Genomic DNA, 26992 nt, shown 5'->3' with positions numbered 1-26992 from the left:
GTCAAGCAGTGACAAAACTTTGCATTATATATAATGAAGCAATGCAGTTAAAAACATTTCAAGTTGCCTCATTATGTATTGAACTTAGGTACCGGAACCAGGTGAAGAGGTACTAAGGGAGGTGATCAGGTTTAGTCAAAGAGATAGAGTCCTAAATGATACTGAGAGAGATGAGATATATAGGCACAGAGGTCCGGATCCGAAGGTTTCTGCCCAATTCTGAAGCAAAGGAAAACACAAAGTATTGGAGTAACTCAGCGGGTCAGGCAGCAACTCTGGAGGATATGGATAGGCAATGTTTCAGGTCAGGACCCTTCTTCAGTCTTGAGAAGGATCCAACCCAAAGTGTTGCCTATCCATATTCTCCAGGGATGCACCTGATCTACTAAGTTACTCCAATACTTTGTATTTTCGTTTGTAAAGTGGCATCTGCATTGTTTGATGCAAAGGAAATGTGCAAAGAGGCAGGAATTGAAGGAGCGTCTCACTGCGGGTGTTGGATTGGCCAAACCTAGATTGTTTTCTCTGGTGTGTTGGAGGCTGAGGGGTGACCTGATAAAAGTGCATGAAATTATGAGAGACATAGATTGGGAAGACATGTCAGAACCTTTTGCTCTAGGGTGCTCAAAGACGGGAGGGCATAGCATTAAGATGTGAGGGACAAAGTTTAAAGATGTGCAGGGCATGTATTTTATAGAGAGTGGTGAGTTCTTGGAATTCACTGCCAGGGGTAGTAGTGGAAGCAGATACGATAGTGGTGTTTATGCTTTGGAAAGGCATTTTGATATGCAGGGGGTGGAGAGATATGGATCTTGTGCAGGCAGACAGGAGTTGGTCTTGGCATCGTCTTCGGCACAGACACTGTGGGCCGAGGGCCTGGGCTGTACTGTTCGATATTCTCAGGGTACACACCCAGAGAAATGCCCCTGTGGAAGTATAATGACACAACTCTGGTCCCCATGGACCCTGCGTCCAGTCATCCATTCTGAAGCTGAATCACAGCCACACCTCCGGTCTTTCAGGAACAGGGATGAAAAGGTTGATAGGAGAAGGAGCAAGGTGAGTGGCCAGTGAGGTAGGAAGACAGCACTTTGCAGCCTAGACTACGAGGCAAAGAAATCACTGCTGCCTAAGTCTGCATGTTGCATGGGGTAAGCAGGATTGCAAAGAGAGCATCAGTGTGAACCTAAAGGCCAGAATGAATTGCCAGGACACCGGCTCCTTCACCACTGCTGCTCATTGACGAACCCTTGATATAACACTGAATGGAAGGAAGAGCATATGAGAGAACAGTGAAGGTGGGACTTCGGCCCATCGTTCTGCTGCTGGCCCTGCACACCTGGGTAGACTGCCTCTACCTCCCAACCCGGAGACCCCGGTTGCCCCCCACCCACCCACCCCTGCTCCGAGCTCTGCGAAGCCCCCTGCATGGGTGGCTTTAGATAGGCACGTGGAAGGGTGGGGCTGAACAGCTGGAGCGGCGCGCATTTCCTACACTGCTGCGCCGACCCGTTCTCGCAGTGGCACGCAACTTACGTTGCTCTCCAGTCCCGCATCGGGGTGAGTCTGGACTGTGTAGCTACGGTGGCTGTGGGGGTGCATTGCCGACCATGCTTGGCAGGTCCTGCCGGATGATGTGGTGGATCGGGTCCCGCGATACAGCTCCCCGATACCAATCTTGCAATCTGGCAAAACATCGTCAGAACGGGGTGGGGGTGGGGAGAAAATGACCTCCATGTTATTGACCGCAGGATCTGTGAGAATCTTTGTGAAAAAAATTACCCGTCCTATTAAGGTTCCTATTAAGCCTTTCCTATCCATGTACCCATCCAAATATCTTTTAACTGTTGTTATAGTACCTTCCCCGACTACATTGTCTGAAGAAGGGTCTCAACCCGAAACGTCACCTATTCCTTCTCTCCAGAGATGCAGTCTGTCCCGCTGAGTTACTCCAGCTTTTTGTGTCTACATTCTCTGGCAGCTCGTTTCATATTCCCATCACCCTCTGTGTGGAAAAGGTTGCCCATCAGGTTTCTACTAAACCTTTCCACTCTGTCTAAACCTTTCCAATCCATGTACCGTCCAATATCTTTTAAATGTTAGCTTCAACTACTTCCTTTGGCAGCTTGTTCCATATATCAACCTCCCTCTGGGTGAAAATGTTGCCCCTCAAGTTCCTATTAAATCTTTCCCCTCTAATCTTAAACCTACGTACTATGGTTCTTAATTCCCCTACTGTGTATTCCCCCTATCTATTCCCCTCAAAATGTTATACACCTCTCTAAGATCACCCCTCATCCTCCTGCTCCAAAGAATAAAGTCCTAGCCTGCCCAACCTCTCCCTATAGCTAGGCTCTTGAGTTCTGGCAACATTCTGGTCAATCTTCTCTGTATCCTTCCAACTTAATGGCATCTTTCCTACAGCAGGGTGACCCAAACTAAATTCTGTGCTCCAAGTGCAGTCTCACCAATGTCTTGCACAACTGTAGCATAACATCCCAACTTTCATGTGTAGGAAGGAACTGCAGAGGCTGGTATACACTGAAGATAGACACAAAATGCTGGGGTAACTCAGGGGGTCAGGCAGCATCTCTGGAGAAAAGGAATAGATGAGGTTTCAGGTCGAAACCCTTCTTCAGACTGAGACAGACTGAGTCTCAGTTTGAAGAAAGGTCTCGATCCAAAATGTCATCTATTTCTTTTCTCCAGAAATGCTGCATGACCCCCTGAGGTACTCCAGAATTTTGTGTCTATCTTCGGTCCCACAAAACTAAATATTCTACGTTAAGGCTGCAGTTCAAAGCTAAGGAAGGCCTGTGCTGAAAGAGTGTTGCATTAATGTAGGTGTCATCTTTAAGATAAGATGTTTAAAAAGGCGGAACTGTGACATAACTGGTAGAGCTGCTGCCTCACAGCATCAGAAACCTGACTGATCCTGACTTATATATGGCCCATATCCCTCTAGACCAGTCCATGTCTTTCAAATATTATTTTAATGTCATGTACAACTGTAACATAACGTCCCTCTTTCTATACTCAATACCCTGATGGATGAAGGCCAATGTGCCAAAAGCCGTCCTCATCACCCCTTTGGCGTCACATTTAGGGAGCTATGTACCTGTACTCCAAGATCCCTCTGTTCCACAACACACCCCAGGGCCCAACCATTTTAATTTCATGTTTGCAGCATCTTCAATGTTGTGTATTTGGACGCCGTTTTTGAGATGTCAGGATGAATTCTGTCCAGATACTGGATGCTGGATTCCCATGCCCTTTCTGACCTTTCTGTCCTGGGCCTCCTCCATTGTCAGAGTGAGGCCAAATGCAAATTGGAGGAACAGCACCTCATATTTTGCTTGGGTAGCTTATAACCCAGCAGTACGAATTCTGATTTCTCTAACTTCAATTACCCTTGCATCCCCTCTCTCTCCGTCCCTCCCCCACCCTGGTCGTCATATTAGTTTCATTGTCATTCTGTAGAGTTTCACTGTCTGCATAACCTGTTATCACCTCGCATGGTCCAGCGTGGGCTCCACCTTTCCTTGATCATCTTTAGTTTTTGCATATCTTTCATTAATTTGTTCTATATATCCCTCGATATTATCGTCTATATCTCTCGTTTCCCTTTCTCCTGACTCTCAGTCTGAAGAAGGGTCTCGACCTGAAATATCATCTAGTCTTTCTCCAGAGAAGCTGCCTGAGCCGCTGAGTTTTTCCTGCTTTTTGTGTCTATCTTTGGTTTAAACCATTCCTTCCTAACATAAAGTTGCTCTGGTTACCTGGTCATGTTGTGGGAACGTTGCCACTTTCCGGTCTTGGTATCACAGTGGGTCTTAAAGTGGAAGGTTGACTCTGTGTGGCATCACATTTTGAGATCCGGCAATACTCCCATTGGACTAACGGGTTGGTGGTGAAGCACCAAGGAAACCTATCGGCATCAGGATTTCGACAAAAGTTGTTAACCAGTCCCCTGTGGATTGACAGGGAGAAAAGAATCAAAGATTGGGAAGAACATACAGGAGTCTGAAAATCGCAACCTCACATTCAAGATGGATGATGGGGATCTAGTTTACTTTAGTATAAAGATACAGCATGGAAACAGGCCCTTCAGCCCACAGAGTTCATGCCAACCAGCTCACCCCGCACTCTACCACTATCCTACACACCCTAGGGTCAATTTACAATTTTACAAAAGCCAATTAAACTACAAACCTGAATGTCTTTGGAGTGTGAGAAGAAAGAAGAGCAACCGGAGAAAACTCACGCAAGCTGCAGGGAGAATGTACAGACAGCACCCGTAGTCAGGATCGAACCTGGGTCTCTGACGCTGTACGGCAGTAATTCTACCGTGTGGGAGGGGAGGGGGAGGGGTGGAGGGAAAGGGGAGGGGAGGAGGGAGGGGAGGAGGGAAGGGGGGAGGGGGGAGTGGGGGGAGGGGGGGGGGTTGGGGGAAGGGGGAGAGGGGAGGGGGAGGGGGGAGGAGAGGGTGCTGCACCAATGCAGGAGAGGTTTGGGCCGAACGGGTCTACTTGGACTAGTATCCCTCTAAACCTACTGTGTCCATGTACCTATCTAAATGTTTCTTAAAAGTTGCAATAGTACCTGCCATAACTACCTCCCCTGGCAGCTTGTTCCATACACCCACCACCCTCTGTGTAAAAAGTTGCCCCTCAGGTTTCCATTAAATCTTTCTCCCCCCTCACCTTAAACCTAAGTTCCCTGGTTCTCGATTCCTTTCCTCTGGGAACCAAGAGCTTGGTGCGTTTACCTGATTTATTCCTCTCATAATTTTGTACACCCCTATAGGTTGTTAAATATCTGAGGAGGACATAGACAATAGACAATAGACAATAGACAATAGACAATAGACAATAGACAATAGACAATAGGTGCAGGAGTAGGCCATTCAGCCCTTCGAGCCAGCACCGCCATTCAATGCGATCATGGCTGATCACTATCAATCAGTACCCCGTTCCTGCCTTCTCCCCATACCCCCTCACTCCGCTATCCTTAAGAGCTCTATCCAGCTCTCTCTTGAAAGCATCCAACGAACTGGCCTCCACTGCCTTCTGAGGCAGAGAATTCCACACCTTCACCACCCTCTGACTGAAAAAGTTCTTCCTCATCTCCGTTCTAAATGGCCTACCCCTTATTCTCAAACTGTGGCCCCTTGTTCTGGACTCCCCCAACATTGGGAACATGTTATCTGCCTCTAATGTGTCCAATCCCCTAATTATCTTATATGTTTCAATAAGATCCCCCCTCATCCTTCTAAATTCCAGTGTATACAAGCCCAATCGCTCCAGCCTTTCAACATACGACAGTCCCGCCATTCCGGGAATTAATCTAGTGAACCTACGCTGCACGCCCTCCATAGCAAGAATATCCTTCCTCAAATTTGGAGACCAAAACTGCACACAGTACTCCAGGTGCGGTCTCACCAGGGCCCGGTACAACTGTAGAAGGACCTCTTTGCTCCTATACTCAACTCCTCTTGTTACGAAGGCCAACATTCCATTGGCTTTCTTCACTGCCTGCTGAACCTGCATGCTTCCTTTCATTGACTGATGCACTAGGACACCCAGATCTCGTTGAACTCCCCCTCCTCCTAACTTGACACCATTCAGATAATAATCTGCCTTTCTATTCTTACTTCCAAAGTGAATAACCTCACACTTATCTACATTAAACTGCATCTGCCATGTATCCGCCCACTCACACAACCTGTCCAGGTCACCCTGCAGCCTTATTGCATCTTCCTCACAATTCACACTACCCCCCAACTTAGTATCATCTGCAAATTTGCTAATGGTACTTTTAATCCCTCCGTCTAAGTCATTAATGTATATCGTAAATAGCTGGGGTCCCAGCACCGAACCTTGCGGTACCCCACTGGTCACTACCTGCCATTCCGAAAGGGACCCATTTATCCCCACTCTTTGCTTTCTGTCTGTTAACCAATTTTCTATCCATGTCAGTACCCTACCCCCAATACCATGTGCCCTAATTTTGCCCACTAATCTCCTATGTGGGACCTTGTCGAAGGCTTTCTGAAAGTCGAGGTACACCACATCCACTGACTCTCCCTTGTCAATTTTCCTAGTTACATCCTCAAAAAATTCCAGTAGATTTGTCAAGCATGATTTCCCCTTCGTAAATCCATGCTGACTCGGAACGATCCCGTTACTGCTATCCAAATGCTCAGCAATTTCGTCTTTTATAATTGACTCCAGCATTTTCCCCACCACTGATGTCAGACTAACTGGTCTATAATTACCCGTTTTCTCTCTCCCTCCTTTCTTAAAAAGTGGGATAACATTTGCTATCCTCCAATCCACAGGAACTGATCCTGAATCTATAGAACATTGAAAAATGATCTCCAATGCTTCCACTATTTCTAGAGCCACCTCCTTAAGTACTCTGGGATGCAGACCATCAGGCCCTGGGGATTTATCAGCCTTCAGTCCCATCAGTCTACCCAAAACCATTTCCTGCCTAATGTGGATTTCCTTCAGTTCCTCCATCACCCTAGGTTCTCCAGCCCCTAGAACATTTGGGAGATTGTGTGTATCTTCCTCAGTGAAGACAGATCCAAAGTAACGGTTTAACTCGTCTGCCATTTCTTTGTTCCCCATAATAAATTCCCCTGCTTCTGTCTTCAAGGGACCCACATTTGCCTTGACTATTTTTTTCCTCTTCACGTACCTAAAAAAACTTTTGCTATCCTCCTTTATATTATTGGCTAGTTTACCCTCGTACCTCATCTTTTCTCCTCGTATTGCCTTTTTAGTTAACTTATTGTGTTTCATTATTTGGTAACTGCATGATATTCCCTGTTTAACTATTAAAAAGGGTGGTTTACATTTCATGAAACAATGGAAGCCAGGGCAGAAATAACACGGAGTGAGACAGAACGAACACGGGACTCCAGGATAAGGCAAAAAGACACAAAAGGCTGGAGTAACTCAGCAGATCAGGCAGCATCTCTGGAGATCACAGATAGGTACAAAAGGCTGGAGTAACTCAGCAGATCAGGCAGCATCTCTGGAGATCACAGATAGGTACAAAAGGCTGGAGTAACTCAGCAGATCAGGCAGCATCTCTGGAGATCACAGACGGCCATTTAGGGTCGGGCCTTTCATCAGGCTGATTGTAGTAGGGGGGAGAATGCTGGGAAAGAGGTGGGGACAGGGCAAATCCTGGCAAGTTATTGGTGGATACAGATGAGGGGAGGGGATCCATAGAAGACAAATACAGGATGGCAGGGGCGGATGGAGGGGATAGGTGAAAGGGGTAGATGAAAGAGGGTGGGGTACAGGAACAAGACAGGATAATCCATTAAAGAGATGGTGAGAAGAGTGAAGCTGACAGAAAATACTGAGCTCGAGGTGGGATGTGCGGAAAAAGCAGGTCGGGAGATCCCTTTGAGATGTGAGATTGTCTGTGTGATAGTCCAGTGTAGTACAACTCTGCCTGTGGACCTACAGTGGTCAGAGGGAGGGTGCCAGTACATACAGCACCCTGCTTTGCTGATTTTAACAGCTCACTGAATACCATTCAAGACACAAGTCGATATGTACACCCTCATTTCTGAGAGTCAGTCCCAGTCCTGGGAGTTGAGCACGTAGCCCAGGCACTCACTGAGAGGATGCTGTGCTGTCAGGGATGCCGTTTTGCAGTGGAGCTTAAAGCAAGCTCCACCTGCCCCTCTCAGAGTGCCAAAGACATCCCCAGAGCAAATCTCTCTCTCTCTTACTATAACGACCCCAGAGCTGTTCTCATCAGACATTTTGAGGACCTTCCTCTGGCAGATTTCATAGAGAATAGTACAGCACAAGAACAGCCCTTTGACCCACAAAGCCTGTGCTGAACCTGATGCCAAGACCATCTCATCTACCTGATCAATAAGGAAATCTATATCTACATAATCCATATCCTTCCACCCAATGCATATCTATGTGCCTATCCAAAAATCTCTTCAATGCCATCATTGCATCTACATCCACCACCATGCCTGGCAACGTGTTCCAGGCACTCACCACCCTCTCTGTGAAACACTTGCCCTGCTTCTATCAGGAATACCTGCCACCTCTGTTATTCCAGAGAAAACAATCCAAGTCTGTCCAATCTCTCCTGTAGATAATATCCTCTAATCCAGGCACCTCCTTGGTACCCATTCCAAAGTCTCCACATCATCATATCATATCATATATATTCAGCCGGAAACAGGCCTTTTCGGCCCTCCAAGTCCGTGCCGCCCAGCGATCCCCGTACATTAACACTATCCTACACCCACTAGGGACAATTTTTACATTTACCCAGCCAATTAACCTACATACCACATCCTTCCTGTAATGGGGCATCCAGAACCAGTAACTTTGGGCTATGATACCCTCAGGTTGTGAGGAATGCTTTTAAGTTCTGCTATCTCTTTCGCTGAGTCCGAGAAGAGGTTGGTGTTTCTGTATGCACGTACGCGTCAGGAAACTTGCTGTGAGTCTTGCTGTGATTATGTGGTACCATGGAATCCCAGTCCTGGCATCTTTTCCCTGACCGAGTCACAGAAGTGGTTCCACGGTAGGCAATGCCATTGCCCCTGTAACAATCAGTGGGTCCACCCTCATCCACAGGCCTTGAAAGTAAACATGGCAAGATCTTGACATCATTTTGATCAACACATCAACTCTCTACTTCTATTTGCCAGTTTCACAAGGTAAATTATTCTGTCTACTGAATACAGACTGGTTGCATGAATGCCTCTGCTTCCTCAGAAGATTGAGGAGATTCAATATATCAAATGACCACTCATAGTCATAGTCAGTCTGAAGAAGGGTCTCGACATGAAACGTCACCCATTCCTTCTCTCCTGAGAAGATGCCTGATCTGCTGAGTTACTCCAGCATTTTGTGAATAAATACCTTCGATTTGTACCAGCATCTGCAGTTATTTTCCTACTCATAGTCATAGTCACACAGCGTGAAAAAAGGTCCTTCGGCCCAACTTGCCCACACCGACCAACATGTCCCATCTGCCAGTGTTTGTCCCATATCCCTCCAAACCTGTCCCATACATTCTATTGAACCTTTACAGGGGTATGGTGGAGAGCACTCTGATGAGTTGCATCATGGCCTAGTTCAGCAACTCAAACACCCAGTAATGAAGGAATCTACAGAGACTCGTGGACAAGGCCATTACATATACTGATCCACCACCATGAAAGGGACCCACCGGAGGCGCTGCCTCAAGAAGGGTCAAGCAGCATCTCTGGAGTAGATAGATAGGTGAAGGTTTGGGCTGGGACCCTTCTTCATGCGGAGGATGAAAGTGGGCATCTCACCTGCCAGGGAGGTGCCACACTTTGGCACTTGACAATACTCCCATCGGACCTCTGGGTTGGTTGTGTAGCACCAAGGCTCCTTCTCGTTGTCCGGGTTGCGGCAATAGTTGTCCTCGAGACCTCTGTAATGGACAGGAGAGCAGTGAGGAGAAGGAATCTGCCAACGCTGCCTTTGCCCGGTGAATTCCACTCGACCCGACAGTTGGCTGAATAAAATGGTCAGGGGTGAAGTTAGGAAAGGGGAATGGCCGGACCACTTACTTGCAGGGATAATTCTCCGGGGTCCTCGTGTGTTTGTGTGGGACCAAAGAGCTCCATTGTTGACAGACCTTACCAGAAATGGTGGTCGCCAGGATCCCGCGGTAGGCTTGGCCCTTGCCTGTGTAGCAATACGTCTCGACCTCTACAGTACCGGAAGAGGAAACAAAAGCACCTGCTTCACTACTGAGGAATTGCACATGTTGGGGGCTTGGAGAAAGAGAAAGAGAATGTTGATTAAGAAGGTTAAATCGTTGGGTATTAATAGTGAGGTTGCAAGATGGATTCAACAATGGCTGAATGGGAGATACCAGAGGGTAATGGTTGACAACTGTATGTCAGGTTGGAGGCCAGTGTCTAGTGGAGTATTCCAAGGATCTGTGTTGGGTCCACTGTTGTTTGTCATTTACATTAATGATCTGGATGATGGTGTGGCAAATTGGATTAGTAAATATGCAGATGATACTAAGATAGGTGGTGTAGTTAATAATGAAGTAGAGTTTCAAAGTCTACAGAGAGATTTGGGCCTTTTGTAAGGGTGGGCTGAAAGATGGCAGATGGAGTTTAATGCTGATAAGTGTGAGGTGCTGCATTTTGGTAGGACAAATCAAAATAGGACGTACAGCGTAAATGGTAGGGAATTGAGGAATGCAGTGGAACAGAGGGATCTGGGAATAACTGTGCATTGTTCCCTGAAGGTGGAATCTCATGTGGATAGGGTGGTGAAGAAGGCGTTTGGTATGCTTGCCTTTATAAATCAGAGCATCGAATATAGAAGTTGGGATGTAATGTTGAAATTGTACAGGGCATTGGTGAGGCCGAATCTGGAGTATGGTGTGCAGTTCTGGTCGCCAAATTATAGGAAGGATGTCGACAAAATGGAGAGGGTACAGAGGAGATTTACTAGAATGTTGCCTGGGTTTCAGCACTTAAGCTACAGAGAGAGGTTGAACAGGTTGGGTCTTTATTCTTTGGAGCGTAGAAGGTTGAGGGGGGACTTGATAGAGGTTTTTAAAATTTTAAGAGGGACGGACAGAGTTGACGTGGGTAGGCTTTTCCCTTTGAGAGTGGGGAAGATTCCAACAAGGGGACATAACTTCAGAATTGAGGGACAAAAGTTTAGGGGTAACATGAGGGGTAACTTCTTTACTCAGAGGGTGGTGGCTGTATGGAATGGGCTTCCGGTGGAAGTGGTGGAGGCAGGCTCGATTTTATTATTTAAGAGTAAATTGGATAGGTATATGGATAAGAGGGGATTAGAGGGTTATGGTCTGAGAGCAGGTAGATGAGACTAGGTCAGCGAGAGTGGTCGGCGTGGACTGGTAGGGCCGAACGGGCCTGTTTCCGTGCTGTAGTTGTTATATGGTTATATGGTTAATGAAGCAACGCATTGCAATGCTGAGGCTACACAGAGAACAGTAAAACACAGGAACAGGCCGTTAGGCCCGCAATGTCTGTGCTGAACATGATGCCGAGCTAAACTAATCTTCTCAGCCTGTACATGATCCATATCCCTCCATCGGTTGCAAATCCATTAGCCTCTTAAATGCCACTATCCTATCTTCCTCCACCACCATCCCTGGCAACACATTCCAGACACCCTCTGTGTAAAAAAACATCCCGCACATCTCCTTTATATCTTGTACAGGTCCTCCACCGGTTTTCTAGCACCCTTGGTTCCAGACCCTTTCAGGATTATTCATTTTGCCGGCCTAACAGAGTCACGGCCTCCATGAGGAGTCGAACAGTACCAGAATGTTCCACCAAGGCTGCCAGGGGATTGCAGAATATTACAGGAGCGGTAATGCCCATCTGCAAATGGATTTCAATATAACTTTGAGCAAGCGGTTTGCCATTAAGGATTAAGTGCCATATGCTGCTAGGATAAACAGACTGGGTGGAAGACTGGGTGTTAGAGGTATATTTTAGCAACTCCAACCCCCATTTACAGGAAGCAGGGCCGTCTTAACGCATGGGCCTGATGGGCACTTGCCCGGGGCCCCACGAGCACAGCTCCCCGATACCAATCTTGCAATCTGGCAAAACATCGTCAGAACGGGGTGGGGGAGGGGAGAAAATGACCTCCATGTTATTGACCGCAGGATCTGTGAGAATCTTTGTGAAAAAAATTACACATCAACTCTCTACTTCTATTTGCCAGTTTCACAAGGTAAATTATTCTGTCTACTGAATACAGACTGGTTGCATGAATGCCTCTACTTCCTCAGAAGATTGAGGAGATTCAATATATCAAATGACCACTCATAGTCATAGTCAGTCTGAAGAAGGATCTCGACATGAAACGTCACCCATTCCTTCTCTCCTGAGAAGATGCCTGATCTGCTGAGTTACTCCAGCATTTTGTGAATAAATACCTTCGATTTGTACCAGCATCTGCAGTTATTTTCCTACTCATAGTCATAGTCATACAGCGTGAAAAAAGGTCCTTCGGCCCAACTTGCCCACACCGACCAACATGTCCCATCTGCCAGTGTTTGTCCCATATCCCTCCAAACCTGTCCCATACATTCTATTGAACCTTTACAGGGTTATGGTGGAGAGCACTCTGATGAGTTGCATCATGGCCTAGTTCAGCAACTCAAACACCCAGTAACGAAGGAATCTACAGAGACTCGTGGACAAGGCCATTACATATACTGATCCACCACCATGAAAGGGACCCACCGGAGGCGCTGCCTCAAGAAGGGTCAAGCAGCATCTCTGGAGTAGATAGATAGGTGAAGGTTTGGGCTGGACCCTTCTTCATGCGGAGGATGAAAGTGGGCATCTCACCTGCCAGGGAGATGCCACACTTTGGCACTTGACAATACTCCCATCGGACCTCTGGGTTGGTTGTGTAGCACCAAGGCTCCTTCTCGTTGTCCGGGTTGCGGCAATAGTTGTCCTCGAGACCTCTGTAATGGACAGGAGAGCAGTGAGGAGAAGGAATCTGCCAACGCTGCCTTTGCCCGGTGAATTCCACTCGACCCGACAGTTGGCTGAATAAAATGGTCAGGGGTGAAGTTAGGAAAGGGGAATGGCCGGACCACTTACTTGCAGGGATAATTCTCCGGGGTCCTCGTGTGTTTGTGTGGGACCAAAGAGCTCCATTGTTGACAGACCTTACCAGAAATGGTGGTCGCTAGGATCCCGCGGTAGGCTTGGCCCTTGCCTGTGTAGCAATACGTCTCGACCTCTACAGTACCGGAAGAGGAAACAAAAGCACCTGCTTCACTACTGAGGAATTGCACATGTTGGGGGCTTGGAGAAAGAGAAAGAGAATGTTGATTAAGAAGGTTAAATCGTTGGGTATTAATAGTGAGGTTCCAAGATGGATTCAACAATGGCTGAATGGGAGATACCAGAGGGTAATGGTTGACAACTGTATGTCAGGTTGGAGGCCAGTGTCTAGTGGAGTACTCCAAGGATCTGTGTTGGGTCCACTGTTGTTTGTCATTTACATTAATGATCTGGATGATGGTGTGGCAAATTGGATTAGTAAATATGCAGATGATACTAAGATAGGTGGTGTAGTTAATAATGAAGTAGAGTTTCAAAGTCAACAGAGAGATTTGGGCCTTTTGGAAGGGTGGGCTGAAAGATGGCAGATGGAGTTTAATGCTGATAAGTGTGAGGTGCTGCATTTTGGTAGGACAAATCAAAATAGGACGTACAGGGTAAATGGTAGGGAATTGAGGAATGCAGTGGAACAGAGGGATCTGGGAATAACTGTGCATTGTTCCCTGAAGGTGGAATCTCATGTGGATAGGGTGGTGAAGAAGGCGTTTGGTATGCTTGCCTTTATAAATCAGAGCATCGAATATAGAAGTTGGGATGTAATGTTGAAATTGTACAGGGCATTGGTGAGGCCGAATCTGGAGTATGGTGTGCAGTTCTGGTCGCCAAATTATAGGAAGGATGTCAACAAAATGGAGAGGGTACAGAGGAGATTTACTAGAATGTTGCCTGGGTTTCAGCACTTAAGCTACAGAGAGAGGTTGAACAGGTTGGGTCTTTATTCTTTGGAGCGTAGAAGGTTGAGGGGGGACTTGATAGAGGTTTTTAAAATTTTAAGAGGGACGGACAGAGTTGACGTGGGTAGGCTTTTCCCTTTGAGAGTGGGGAAGATTCCAACAAGGGGACATAGCTTCAGAATTGAGGGACAAAAGTTTAGGGGTAACATGAGGGGTAACTTCTTTACTCAGAGGGTGGTGGCTGTATGGAATGGGCTTCCGGTGGAAGTGGTGGAGGCAGGCTCGATTTTATTATTAACGAGTAAATTGGATAGGTATATGGATAAGAGGGGATTAGAGGGTTATGGTCTGAGAGCAGGTAGATGAGACTAGGTCAGCGAGAGTGGTCGGCGTGGACTGGTAGGGCCGAACGGGCCTGTTTCCGTGCTGTAGTTGTTATATGGTTATATGGTTAATGAAGCAACGCATTGCAATGCTGAGGCTACACAGAGAACAGTAAAACACAGGAACAGGCCGTTAGGCCCGCAATGTCTGTGCTGAACATGATGCCGAGCTAAACTAATCTTCTCAGCCTGTACATGATCCATATCCCTCCATCGGTTGCAAATCCATTAGCCTCTTAAATGCCACTATCCTATCTTCCTCCACCACCATCCCTGGCAACACATTCCAGACACCCTCTGTGTAAAAAAACATCCCGCACATCTCCTTTATATCTTGTACAGGTCCTCCACCGGTTTTCTAGCACCCTTGGTTCCAGACCCTTTCAGGATTATTCATTTTGCCGGCCTAACAGAGTCACGGCCTCCATGAGGAGTCGAACCGTACCAGAATGTTCCACCAAGGCTGCCAGGGGATTGCAGAATATTACAGGAGCGGTAATGCCCATCTGCAAATGGATTTCAATATAACTTTGAGCAAGCGGTTTGCCATTAAGGATTAAGTGCCATATGCTGCTAGGATAAACAGACTGGGTGGAAGACTGGGTGTTAGAGGTATATTTTAGCAACTCCAACCCCCATTTACAGGAAGCAGGGCCGTCTTAACGCATGGGCCTGATGGGCACTTGCCCGGGGCCCCACGAGCACAGCTCCCCGATATCAATCTTGCAATCTGGCAAAACATCGTCAGAACGGGGTGGGGGTGGGGAGAAAATGACCTCCATGTTATTGACCGCAGGATCTGTGAGAATCTTTGTGAAAAAAATTACACATCAACTCTCTACTTCTATTTGCCAGTTTCACAAGGTAAATTATTCTGTCTACTGAATACAGACTGGTTGCATGAATGCCTCTACTTCCTCAGAAGATTGAGGAGATTCAATATATCAAATGACCACTCATAGTCATAGTCAGTCTGAAGAAGGGTCTCGACATGAAACGTCACCCATTCCTTCTCTCCTGAGAAGATGCCTGATCTGCTGAGTTACTCCAGCATTTTGTGAATAAATACCTTCGATTTGTACCAGCATCTGCAGTTATTTTCCTACTCATAGTCATAGTCATACAGCGTGAAAAAAGGTCCTTCGGCCCAACTTGCCCACACCGACCAACATGTCCCATCTGCCAGTGTTTGTCCCATATCCCTCCAAACCTGTCCCATACATTCTATTGAACCTTTACAGGTGTATGGTGGAGAGCACTCTGATGAGTTGCATCATGGCCTAGTTCAGCAACTCAAACACCCAGTAACGAAGGAATCTACAGAGACTCGTGGACAAGGCCATTACATATACTGATCCACCACCATGAAAGGGACCCACCGGAGGCGCTGCCTCAAGAAGGGTCAAGCAGCATCTCTGGAGTAGATAGATAGGTGAAGGTTTGGGCTGGACCCTTCTTCATGCGGAGGATGAAAGTGGGCATCTCACCTGCCAGGGAGATGCCACACTTTGGCACTTGACAATACTCCCATCGGACCTCTGGGTTGGTTGTGTAGCACCAAGGCTCCTTCTCGTTGTCCGGGTTGCGGCAATAGTTGTCCTCGAGACCTCTGTAATGGACAGGAGAGCAGTGAGGAGAAGGAATCTGCCAACGCTGCCTTTGCCCGGTGAATTCCACTCGACCCGACAGTTGGCTGAATAAAATGGTCAGGGGTGAAGTTAGGAAAGGGGAATGGCCGGACCACTTACTTGCAGGGATAATTCTCCGGGGTCCTCATGTGATTGTGTGGGACCAAAGAGCTCCATTGTTGACAGACCTTACCAGAAATGGTGGTCGCCAGGATCCCGCGGTAGGCTTGGCCCTTGCCTGTGTAGCAATACGTCTCGACCTCTACAGTACCGGAAGAGGAAACAAAAGCACCTGCTTCACTACTGAGGAATTGCACATGTTGGGGGCTTGGAGAAAGAGAAAGAGAATGTTGATTAAGAAGGTTAAATCGTTGGGTATTAATAGTGAGGTTCCAAGATGGATTCAACAATGGCTGAATGGGAGATACCAGAGGGTAATGGTTGACAACTGTATGTCAGGTTGGAGGCCAGTGTCTAGTGGAGTACTCCAAGGATCTGTGTTGGGTCCACTGTTGTTTGTCATTTACATTAATGATCTGGATGATGGTGTGGCAAATTGGATTAGTAAATATGCAGATGATACTAAGATAGGTGGTGTAGTTAATAATGAAGTAGAGTTTCAAAGTCTACAGAGAGATTTGGGCCTTTTGGAAGGGTGGGCTGAAAGATGGCAGATGGAGTTTAATGCTGATAAGTGTGAGGTGCTGCATTTTGGTAGGACAAATCAAAATAGGACGTACAGGGTAAATGGTAGGGAATTGAGGAATGCAGTGGAACAGAGGGATCTGGGAATAACTGTGCATTGTTCCCTGAAGGTGGAATCTCATGTGGATAGGGTGGTGAAGAAGGCGTTTGGTATGCTTGCCTTTATAAATCAGAGCATCGAATATAGAAGTTGGGATGTAATGTTGAAATTGTACAGGGCATTGGTGAGGCCGAATCTGGAGTATGGTGTGCAGTTCTGGTCGCCAAATTATAGGAAGGATGTCGACAAAATGGAGAGGGTACAGAGGAGATTTACTAGAATGTTGCCTGGGTTTCAGCACTTAAGCTACAGAGAGAGGTTGAACAGGTTGGGTCTTTATTCTTTGGAGCGTAGAAGGTTGAGGGGGGACTTGATAGAGGTTTTAAAAATTTTAAGAGGGACGGACAGAGTTGACGTGGGTAGGCTTTTCCCTTTGAGAGTGGGGAAGATTCCAACAAGGGGACATAGCTTCAGAATTGAGGGACAAAAGTTTAGGGGTAACATGAGGGGTAACTTCTTTACTCAGAGGGTGGTGGCTGTATGGAATGGGCTTCCGGTGGAAGTGGTGGAGGCAGGCTCGATTTTATTATTTAAGAGTAAATTGGATAGGTATATGGATAAGAGGGGATTAGAGGGTTATGGTCTGAGAGCAGGTAGATGAGACTAGGTCAGCGAGAGTGGTCGGCGTGGACTGGTAGGGCCGAACGGGCCTGTTTCCGTGCTGTAGTTGTTATATGGTTATATGGTTAATGAAGCAACGCATTGCAATGCTGAGGCTACACAGAGAACAGTAAAACACAGGAACAGGCCGTTAGGCCCGCAATGTCTGTGCTGAACATGATGCCGAGCTAAACTAATCTTCTCAGCCTGTACATGATCCATATCCCTCCATCGGTTGCAAATCCATTAGCCTCTTAAATGCCACTATCCTATCTTCCTCCACCACCATCCCTGGCAACACATTCCAGACACCCTCTGTGTAAAAAAACATCCCGCACATCTCCTTTATATCTTGTACAGGTCCTCCACCGATTTTCTAGCACCCTTGGTTCCAGACCCTTTCAGGATTATTCATTTTGCCGGCCTAACAGAGTCACGGCCTCCATGAGGAGTCGAACAGTACCAGAATGTTCCACCAAGGCTGCCAGGGGATTGCAGAATATTACAGGAGCGGTAATGCCCATCTGCAAATGGATTTCAATATAACTTTGAGCAAGCGGTTTGCCATTAAGGATTAAGTGCCATATGCTGCTAGGATAAACAGACTGGGTGGGAGACTGGGTGTTAGAGGTATATTTTAGCAACTCCAACCCCCATTTACAGGAAGCAGGGCCGTCTTAACGCATGGGCCTGATGGGCACTTGCCCGGGGCCCCACGAGCACAGCTCCCCGATACCAATCTTGCAATCTGGCAAAACATCGTCAGAACGGGGTGGGGGTGGGGAGAAAATGACCTCCATGTTATTGACCGCAGGATCTGTGAGAATCTTTGTGAAAAAAATTACACATCATCTCTCTACTAGGGGCCCCATGCTGATCTGTGTATGTTAAGTGACTTGCAATAAATAAATACTACTTTAAAAATGTAGGTTCAATAAGTTCTTTTTTCGCAACATTTTCGGTCCCTAAGTGTTTTTTTCGCAACTGATCTGCCAACAGTCAAGGTACACAAAAACTTGAAATTAAAAGTGAAAAATGTGAAAAAAAGTTTAAAATGTAGTACTTCCTGTAAATGGGGGTTGGAGTTGCTAAAATATACCTCTTAGCACCCAGTCTCCCACCCAGTCTGTTTATCCTAGCAGCATATGGCACTTAATCCTTAATGGCAAACTGCTTGCTCAATGTTATTTTGAAATCCATTTGCAGATGGGTATTACTAAACTGCTCCTGTAATATTCTGCAATCCCCCCCACTCCAAACACTACGAACTCCAACCAAACTGCCTTGTTTGCATTAGGACTTTGGGCTTAGTTTTGTTTTTGCATTGTGTTGTAGGGAAAAGAATAGTGAGGGCTAATAACTGGTAAATAGGGATGTGGTTTGTGCTAATGTGGTGACAGGGAACCGCAGACAAAGCCTAAAAGTAGAGATATAGAAATCAATAGTGACAATGCCCAAGTTTCAGGGACTTCATTGATTATGTTATAGCATGCACCCATCATTGTAACAGAAAATTGCATTTACTGTCAACTGTTAGACTTGTGGATAATCATTTTATTCTGTAATCAACACCTAGTTTGTTACCCAATTAAGTCTTTCTGTAACCTCCATTCTGTAACCAAGACCTAGTTTTGCTGTTTGTGGTTTCTGTGTAATCTTGTCAGCTGAGAATGTAAAAGCTGTTCCAAAATCATACTCAGGAGATCAGCTTTGACTGGCATTTCCATTTGCTCCTATACATTATATTGGACTTTTTTAACTTATTGACTTTTTATGTCTTTTTGTTTATTGTATTATCTATTGGGTACTGTGTTTACAAATCTGTTGTACTGCTGCTGCAAATAAGATTTTCATTGTTCCGTTTCAATTCATATGATGATAAAAACACTCACTCTGCACACACACACACACACACACACACACACACACACACACACACACACAAAACACACACATACATACATACATACATATATACACACAAACACACACAAACATATATATCACGTCCAGCAGCCTGTTGTCATCCACAACTTCTCCCACTTCATTTCATGAGAACGGCTGTGGAGCACTTTGCCACCTGCTTACCCTCTGTCTTCAGCTGGAAAGCAGTCTTCTCCCATTCTCACCACTGCCTACAGTATACCGAGCAACCCCCATGCCTGTACCTTCACAGTTCAGAATATTGCAGTGTTCCCATCGCTTGAATGGATCTTTGGTGTAGCACCAGGGTCCTGTTGTATCATTGTCCGGATTTCGGCAGAAGTTTTCTTCCAGGTCGGCGTATGGACTATTTTCAGGCGTGTAACTAAATGCCAAAGGAATGTCAAATTGTAATCAGACCCATGGAGACACAAGGAACTGCAGATACTGCAGTTAGATTTAGCTCTTAAGGCTAAGGGAATCAAGGGATATGGGAAAAAGCCAGAATGGGGCTGTTGGTGGATGATCAGCCATGATCATATTGAATGACAGTGCCAGCTCGAAGGGCTCAATGGTCTTCCCCTACACCTATTTTCTATGTTTCTACTGGTTTACAAAAAAAGACACAAAGTGCTGGTGTAACTCAGCGAGTCAGGCAGCATCTCTGGAAAACATGGATAGGTAATGTTTTTGGTTTGGATCCTTCTTCAGATTGATTGTGGTGGGGGCAGGGGGGTGATAGCTGGAAACGTGAAGGGGGTGGGGTTTGAAGGCTGATGGTTGGGCAAAGGGTAGAGATGAAAAGTCAAAAGGTGTGAGATAAGGATAGTGGAGGTGTGAAGAATGAAGGTAGCAGAGGGAATGTAGCGGGGACAGGACGGGGAGGGGAGAAATGCGTGCACGTCCAAGTGTGGCACAGGGAAAGTGGTGGGGGGAGGGGAGAAGGGGGGGGGGAAAGAAGGGTTAGTTACCTAAGATTGGAGAATTCAATGTTTGTCTAGGTTTCTCTCTCCCCTGACTCTCAGTCTGCAGAAGGGTCTCGACCCATTTGTGTCTATCTTCAGCAAAAAAACTATACATGATTACATTCAAGCTGACCACAGTGTACAGATACAGGATAAAGGGATAAATACTGTACAGAACATTGTGGAGAAACCCTTTGCTCCTCCTCAAACCATTGCCCCTTGGTGTGAGAGATTTGGTCAAATCTTAAACGTAAGGAGGTGAACCAGCAAGTTAAATGTGGTTCAACATCTCCCCTCCCCCCCCCCCCCCCCCCCCCCCCCCCCACCCCATCCACCGCCCTTCTAACCCTCAGGTATCCAAAATGTAATACAGAATCTGAATGAGGTCATTTGTTATTTGTGTTTTTTGATACTGTCATTTTACAAGAAGAATTATGAGACTTTTAGCGGCGAAGATGAATGACAAACTTTGGCTTGTGAGGCTGCGTACTGCTCCAATGCTGGCAGGTTCTTCCCGAGAGCGTTTGTGTTGATGATCCATGTAGGTTATCCCATTGCTCATCTTGCATTCCAGAAGGAAAGCTGAGGTAGAAGAGAATAAACCTGTCAGTCAAACGTGTGAACAAATTACGTTGCATGTAGGCAGCAATAATTGCTCAGTGATCGCTTCCTTTTTACACTCCATTTTATTGGTTCAATGCAAATTCTCCTCAAAGCATGTCGACTTTGAAGAACTTGTCCTCTCTCCGAAGGGTGCTCTGTGAGACCCTTTCTCACACGTCTCCCTCTGTGATTCCTGCTGCTTACCTGCTCTTCCAACTATCTCTTAGATCATAGTGACAGACAGCACGGAAACAGGCCCAGCGGCCCAACTTGCCTATGCAGACCAAGATGCCCCATCTACGCTAACCCCACTGTTTGTGTTTGGCCCATATCCTTCCAAACTTGCCAGGCTTTGTCCTGCCCCAATGTCTCTTACCCAGTTTTCTCATCCCCTACTCCTATCAGTCTGAATAAGTTCCGACCTGAAATGTACTCTGTCCATCTCCCTCCACACGTTTCCCTCCTGATCCGCTGGGTTCCTCCAGCACTTTGTGTTTTGTGCCTCTTCTTTCTTTTTCACTCATGAGTTCTTGCTCCCGTTCCTGTAGGCCTCATGCCTCATGTTTGTCCTAAGGAACCTCCATCCACATTACAGTGAGGGTGGAAGGAAGCTCATTAGTGGAGTATCACAACCAAGTCCAAACTAATGTCCTTGGTTGTCCCAGGCCACCATCCATAGTGTGGAGGCCCTGGTAACCTTCAGTCTCCTACAATGGACAGTGCAAACTGCTGCCATAGGTTCATAGAGTCATACAGCACAGAAACAGACCCTTTGACCCAACTCACCCGTGCCGACCAAGATGGCCTATCCAAGCTATTCCCACATGCTCACAGTTGGCCCATATCCCTCTAAACCCTTCCTATCCATGTACCTGTCTACGTGTCTTGTAATGCCCAATACCAGATTTCACTGTGCCTACATAAATGTGACATTAAAGCATAATTGAACCATGAAATCTGGAACCAGATACTGCATTCTGAGCTTTGGTATGGGGAAGAGATTACCAGGAGGACAGGGGAAGAGGTTCAAGGGTGGGCTCAATGCCACGCCTCCCGCCCTGAAGAAATGCCCCGACCGCTCAAAGTGGAGAAGGAGCACGGGGGAACGGTAGGGGGAACCATGAGTAGCACTCAAAGGGTGCATGCTAGTCAGAGTCACAGTACGGAAACAGGTCCTTCGCACAACTAGCCTGTGCCGACCAAGATACTCCATCTAATCTCATCCCACCTGCCTGCATTTGGCCAATATCCCTCTAAACCTTTCCTATCCATGTGGTGGAAGGAGAGCCCCACCTCACTGACTATCCGGCCAACTGCCCCATCTGTGGACGAGCCTCATTGGCCTCATCGGACGCCTCAGGACCAGGGTGGAAGCAAGTCTTTCTCAACTCTGAGGGTCTGTCAAAGGAGTCCCTATTGTGCTGCTGTTCAGTATGGCAAGCGGCAAAGGTGGTACCTCCAACCGAAGGTGCTAGGTGCTTAGAAAGTGCTGCCAGGGATGGAGGTGGAGGCAAATACGATGGTGGCATTTAAGAGACTTTTGGATATGTGCGTGGGTTTGCAGGGAATGGAGTGATATGGATCAGAGTTGGCACAGACACTGTGTGCTGAAGGGCCTGTTCTTATATTGCACTGTTCCATGCTCCATGTCCTATAACTCAACATCCTTCATTGAAAATGAACGTCAATCAACTAACAGCACAGTGTTAACAGCACTGGTAGAGTTGCTGTCTCACAGCACCAGAGACCCGGGTTGGATCCTGGGTGTCTGCGTTGAGTTTGCACGTTCTCCCTGTGATGGTGTGGGTTTCCTTTGAAGTTCCGGTTTTCTCCCACACATCCTAAAGACGTGCGGGATGGTAGGTTAATTGGTCTCTGTCAGTTTCTCTGTGGGCCAAAGGGCTTGTTCTCTTCAATCAATCACTCATTTTCCGGTTTTCTCAACCACATCACAGGAATTTACAAACACACTCTTTGGTCGTTACATTACGGATTTCAGATACGGAGAATTCTAGCTTCTATTTGTGATCGATGACTAAGCTTGTTGTTGTTTCCCACACTTACCCCTAGTCCAACACCCTTCACATTCGTGAATGGGAGATGCAACTCATCCACCTGGCCCAAAATGCCCCATCTAAGCTAGTCACCCATCTAATTTACCCACGTTTGTCCCAATCCCTCCAAACCTTGCCTACCCACATTCCTGTCCAAGTGTCTTGCACGTGTTGTACTTGTACCATAATGACATTTAAGAGACACTTTGATAGATACATAGATATGCAGGAAATGTTGGGCTAGTGGTAAGTGTGGAAAACAACAACAGGCTCAGCCATCGATCACAAATAGAAGCAGGAATTCTCTGTATCTGAAATCTGTAATGTAACAACCAAAGAGTGAGTTTCAAAATTCCTGCCTCATGTTTGTTTGACCTCCCGGGCTGCGAGCAACCGATCAATTGTTGGTCAAACTGCAACTTTCTCCCAGTTAAACATTAATAGTGTGCGGTGGAGGTGGGTGAGAGCAGATGGTTGAGGAGGAAGGGCTGGTAAGGAGTGAAGGGGAGGGGAAGGGAGGGCAAGCACTCATCGAGCACTGACTGATTGTTGACTTTGTTAAAATTCCTGCACAGAGCCTCAGGGACAAGTGCTGAGGCCGAAAGCTGGCAAAAATAATGAGGCAGGAAAAGGGACAGTTTCTGGTCAGGTCTGGTCTCCCCATTATAGGAAGGGTGTGGAGGTTTTAGAGAGTGTGCAGAAGAGTTGCGAGGATGCCGCTTGGATTAGAGGGTATATGCTTCAAGGAGAGGTTGTAGACTTGAATTGTTTTCTCTGGAAAGTTGGAAATTGAGGGGAGACCTGGCAGAAGTATATAAAATTAGGAGAGGCATCGATTGGGAACTTTTTTTCTAGGGTGGAAATGTCAAATGTTAGTGGCCATAGCTTTAATGTGAGAGGAGCAAAGTTTAAAGGATATATGTGAGGCACGTTTTTCACACAGAGAATGGAGAGTGCCTGGGGTGGTGATTGAGGCAGATACGTTAATGGCATTTAAAAGGCTTTTACATTGGCACATGGATATGCAGGGAATAGAGGGATATGGACCACGTGCAGACAAAGGAAATGTTGTTGACGATGTGGGCTGAAAGTCCTGTACCTGCGCTATACTGTTCTATGTTCTATGTTCTATGTTTATGTTTATGTAACTCAGATAAGTGTAAGGTATTGCATTTTGGGAAGTTAAACCAGGGTTGGACTTTCACAGTGAACAGTAGCACCCTTGGAGTATTGGAGAACAGAGGGAACAAGGAATATGAGTACATAGTTTGCTGAAAGTGGCATATGAAGTAGATGTGGTAAAGAAGGCTTTTGTTACCCTGGCCTTCATCAATCAGGATATTCAGAGTAGAAGTTGGAACTTTACATTACACTTGTGCCAGACTTTGGTGGGGCTGAATTTGGAGTACTATGTTCAGGTTTGGTCACCCTGCTAGAGCAAAGATGCCATTTTGCTGGAAAGAAAGTAGAGAAGACTTATGAGGATGCATTCCGAACTCATGGGGCTGAGCTATAGTAAGAGGTTGGGCAGGACCTTATTCATTGGAGCAGGGGGATGAGGGGAGATCGTATAGAACTGTGTAAAATCTGAGAGAAATCAGGTAAATGCACAGCATCTTTTACCCAGAATAATGGAATCAAGAAGTTTGAGGTGAGAAAGGAAAGATTTAAAAGGAACTTGATGGGCATTTTTTTTACACAGAGGGTGGTAGATATACAGAACGAGCTGCCAAGGGAGGTAGTTGAAGCACTGTTACAGCATTTAAAAGAGACTTGGGCCGCACATGGATAAGAAAGGTTAAGAGGGAAATGGGCCAAACTTGGGCAAATGGGACTAGCTTAATCTTAGTCGGCATGAACGATTTGTAATGAAGGGCCTGTTTCTGAGCTGCATGACTCTATTTTATTTTGCACTTCTTTGAGTTTAGTTTGCAATATGTTTGTTCCACATCTGATTTAAACTTTCCTTTACCTTCTTTCTCATAAAGAATGCTGTTTGTTTTCCTCACCAACATCTGCGAATGCTTGTTATCTGCTGTAATGATGCATTCCTGTTCCTTCAGGTTGAAGAGGAAAGCTCTGGCAAACAGATCAAACTGTGATGAGCAAGAGTCAAGAAAGTCAAGAGTGTGTAATAGTCATATATACCGACAACGGAACTATAAAATTCTTACTTGCAGCCACATTGCAGGCCTGTAAACACAATAACACACAGCTAATATATAATAAACAAAAAAAATCAATAATCAGGGCCAAAGACGATCAATGAAAGACGCAAAGTGCTGGAGTAACTCAGCAGGTCGGGCTGCATCTCTGGAGAAAAAGGATATGTAACATTTTGGGTCAGGACCCTTCTTCAGATCAGTCCCGACCTGAAATGTCACCTATCCTTTTTCTCCAGAGATGTTGCTTGACTCGCTGAGTTACTCCAGCTCTTTGTGTCTATCTTTGGTATAAACCAATATCTGCAGTTCTTTGTTTCTACACAATGGACAGTCAGTGTTTTATTCGGGATTCTTTTGCAGACTGATTGAATTGTTGCCTGTATACCCCCTCCACAGATGTTGCCTGACACTCCAGCACTTCGTGTTTTAGTCAATTACTTAATTCTTGAATTGAAGGAAAACTTCCCACCAACAGCAAGGACATAAAAAACTGGGCATTCAGTAGGGTAAAAAAAATCTGTCAAAACTCCAGGGAGGAATCTTCTGGAACATTTCAAGTTTGCCAATTGCACACAAGATGGGGAGGAATGTAATTTGTTTCACAGGACTTTGGCAGGTTAGAGAAGGTGGTTTTAAAAGAACAGAAGGGGCTGAGTTTAACGCAGAATACAAAGTGCTGGAGTAACTCAGCAGGTTAGGCAGCACTCTGGAAGACATGGATAGGCGACGTTTCGGATTGGGACCTTTCTTCAGGCTGAGTTTAACCCCTTGCTGCACCTCCTCAGTACTCCACACACGCCTCCAGACAGTTTATGGACTCCTGGTTTGGAATTGCCAGTGCTTCTAAGTACAAAATGTCTGAGAGATGTTATTAAAGATATAAACAAACCGGTCATACATTATCCTCCCTCTCCCTCCCCCAGCCTAGTCGTCGTACTAGTTTCACTGTCGTCCTGTTCAATTTCACTGTCCGTATAATCATTGTGGGCACCACCTTTCTTTGATTATCGATACTTTTTGCACATCTTTTATTCATTTGTTTTATATATCTCTATATCACTGTCTATATCTCTCATTTCCCATTCCCCTGGCTCTCAGTCTGAAGAAGGGTCTCGGCCCAAAACGTCACATTCTTTTTCTCCAGAGATGCTGCCTGACCCGCTGAGTTACTCCAGCTTTTTCTGTCTATCTTCGGTTTAGTCAGCATCTGCAGTTCCTTCCTACACATGCATTATTAGTCTTCTATTTCATAGGAAGAAAACTCTACCTGCAAATAAACTGGGTCTCCCAGTTACATTTTACCGCACATTCTTCAACAGAGACCACGGAGTATAACAGTTCTCTGGTAGATTGAATCCAAGCCCCTTCTGTTTTTACATAGCCACTCAATGCATCAGCTCTTACTGTGAAAAAAGGAAGACATTACGGTTTTATGTTTTGTTATAACAAATTCCTTTGTCACAAAAGCCGCCAACATCCCCCGCATTAGTGAATTTTACTCACCAAAACATGGCAAAATCAGGAAAAGGAGTTGGATGCAAGCAAGCATTTCTAATCCAGGTTTCAAACAGCTTGGAAGCCTCTGCTAAGCCTACGGGTCTTAACTGCTGACAGAGGTACTTGAACAAACAGCCGTGGGCAGACAGTGCAACTTCGCATTTGGAGATAGTGAATCCTTCTCCAAACAAAGAGGTCACAAACTTGCCAACATTCCCCAACCTATCAGACTTGAGCATTTTTTTTGTGAGATGAATCTGGTCAGTAAACCCACCTCGATGTTGGCATCACTTAGGAGTTGAGCTGGTTCCACTGTGGAAATGGGAAATGCCAACGATCAGAGGGCATAGCTTTAAGGTGTGAGGGACAAAGTTGAAAGGAGATATGCAGGGCAGGTTTCTTACACTGAGGGTGATGATGCTTGGAACGACCTGCCAGGGGTGGTGGTAGAGGCTGATACTTTGTTAGGGGCGGCACAGTTGCGCAGTGGTAGAGTTGCTGCCTTACATTACCAGAGACCCAGGTTCGATCCTGAGTACGGGTGTTGTCTGTTTCAGAGTTTTGTACGTTCTCCCTGTGACCGCATGGGTTTCCTCTGGGTGCTCTGGTTTCCTCCCACACTCCAAAGACATACCGGTTTTTAGGTTATTTGGCACTGTTAATTGTAAATTGTCCTTAGCATGTAGGATATGGGGCGATCGGTAGTTGGCGCGGACTCGGTGGGCTGATGGGCAAGTTTCCGAGCTTTATTTCTAAAGTGGTGTTTAAGAGTGGAGGAGGATGAGGGGTGATCTTATAAA

General features: G+C 46.2%; 1 protein-coding gene across 1 annotated transcript; it reads right to left on the bottom strand.

Moving 5' to 3' along the window:
• Positions 1 to 1550: 1550 nt before the first annotated feature.
• Positions 1551 to 26345, bottom strand: LOC144596634 (plasminogen-like). The gene is given in 14 exon segments (XM_078405211.1): positions 1551 to 1685; positions 3780 to 3970; positions 9338 to 9459; positions 9599 to 9740; positions 12389 to 12510; positions 12650 to 12791; positions 15440 to 15561; positions 15701 to 15842; positions 19154 to 19293; positions 20342 to 20414; positions 20417 to 20455; positions 24503 to 24609; positions 25963 to 26098; positions 26199 to 26345. Coding segments are annotated over 13 exon segments (1407 nt in total). The 5' UTR covers positions 26245 to 26345; the 3' UTR covers positions 1551 to 1685; positions 3780 to 3896.
• Between the last annotated feature and the right edge of the window lie 647 nt (positions 26346 to 26992).

The sequence above is a fragment of the Rhinoraja longicauda genome, chromosome 9, assembly GCF_053455715.1.
Source record: "Rhinoraja longicauda isolate Sanriku21f chromosome 9, sRhiLon1.1, whole genome shotgun sequence".
NCBI lineage: Eukaryota > Metazoa > Chordata > Chondrichthyes > Rajiformes > Arhynchobatidae > Rhinoraja > Rhinoraja longicauda.
Note: the sequence above shows the minus strand (reverse complement) of the source record. Positions and strands in the feature narration are given on the sequence as shown.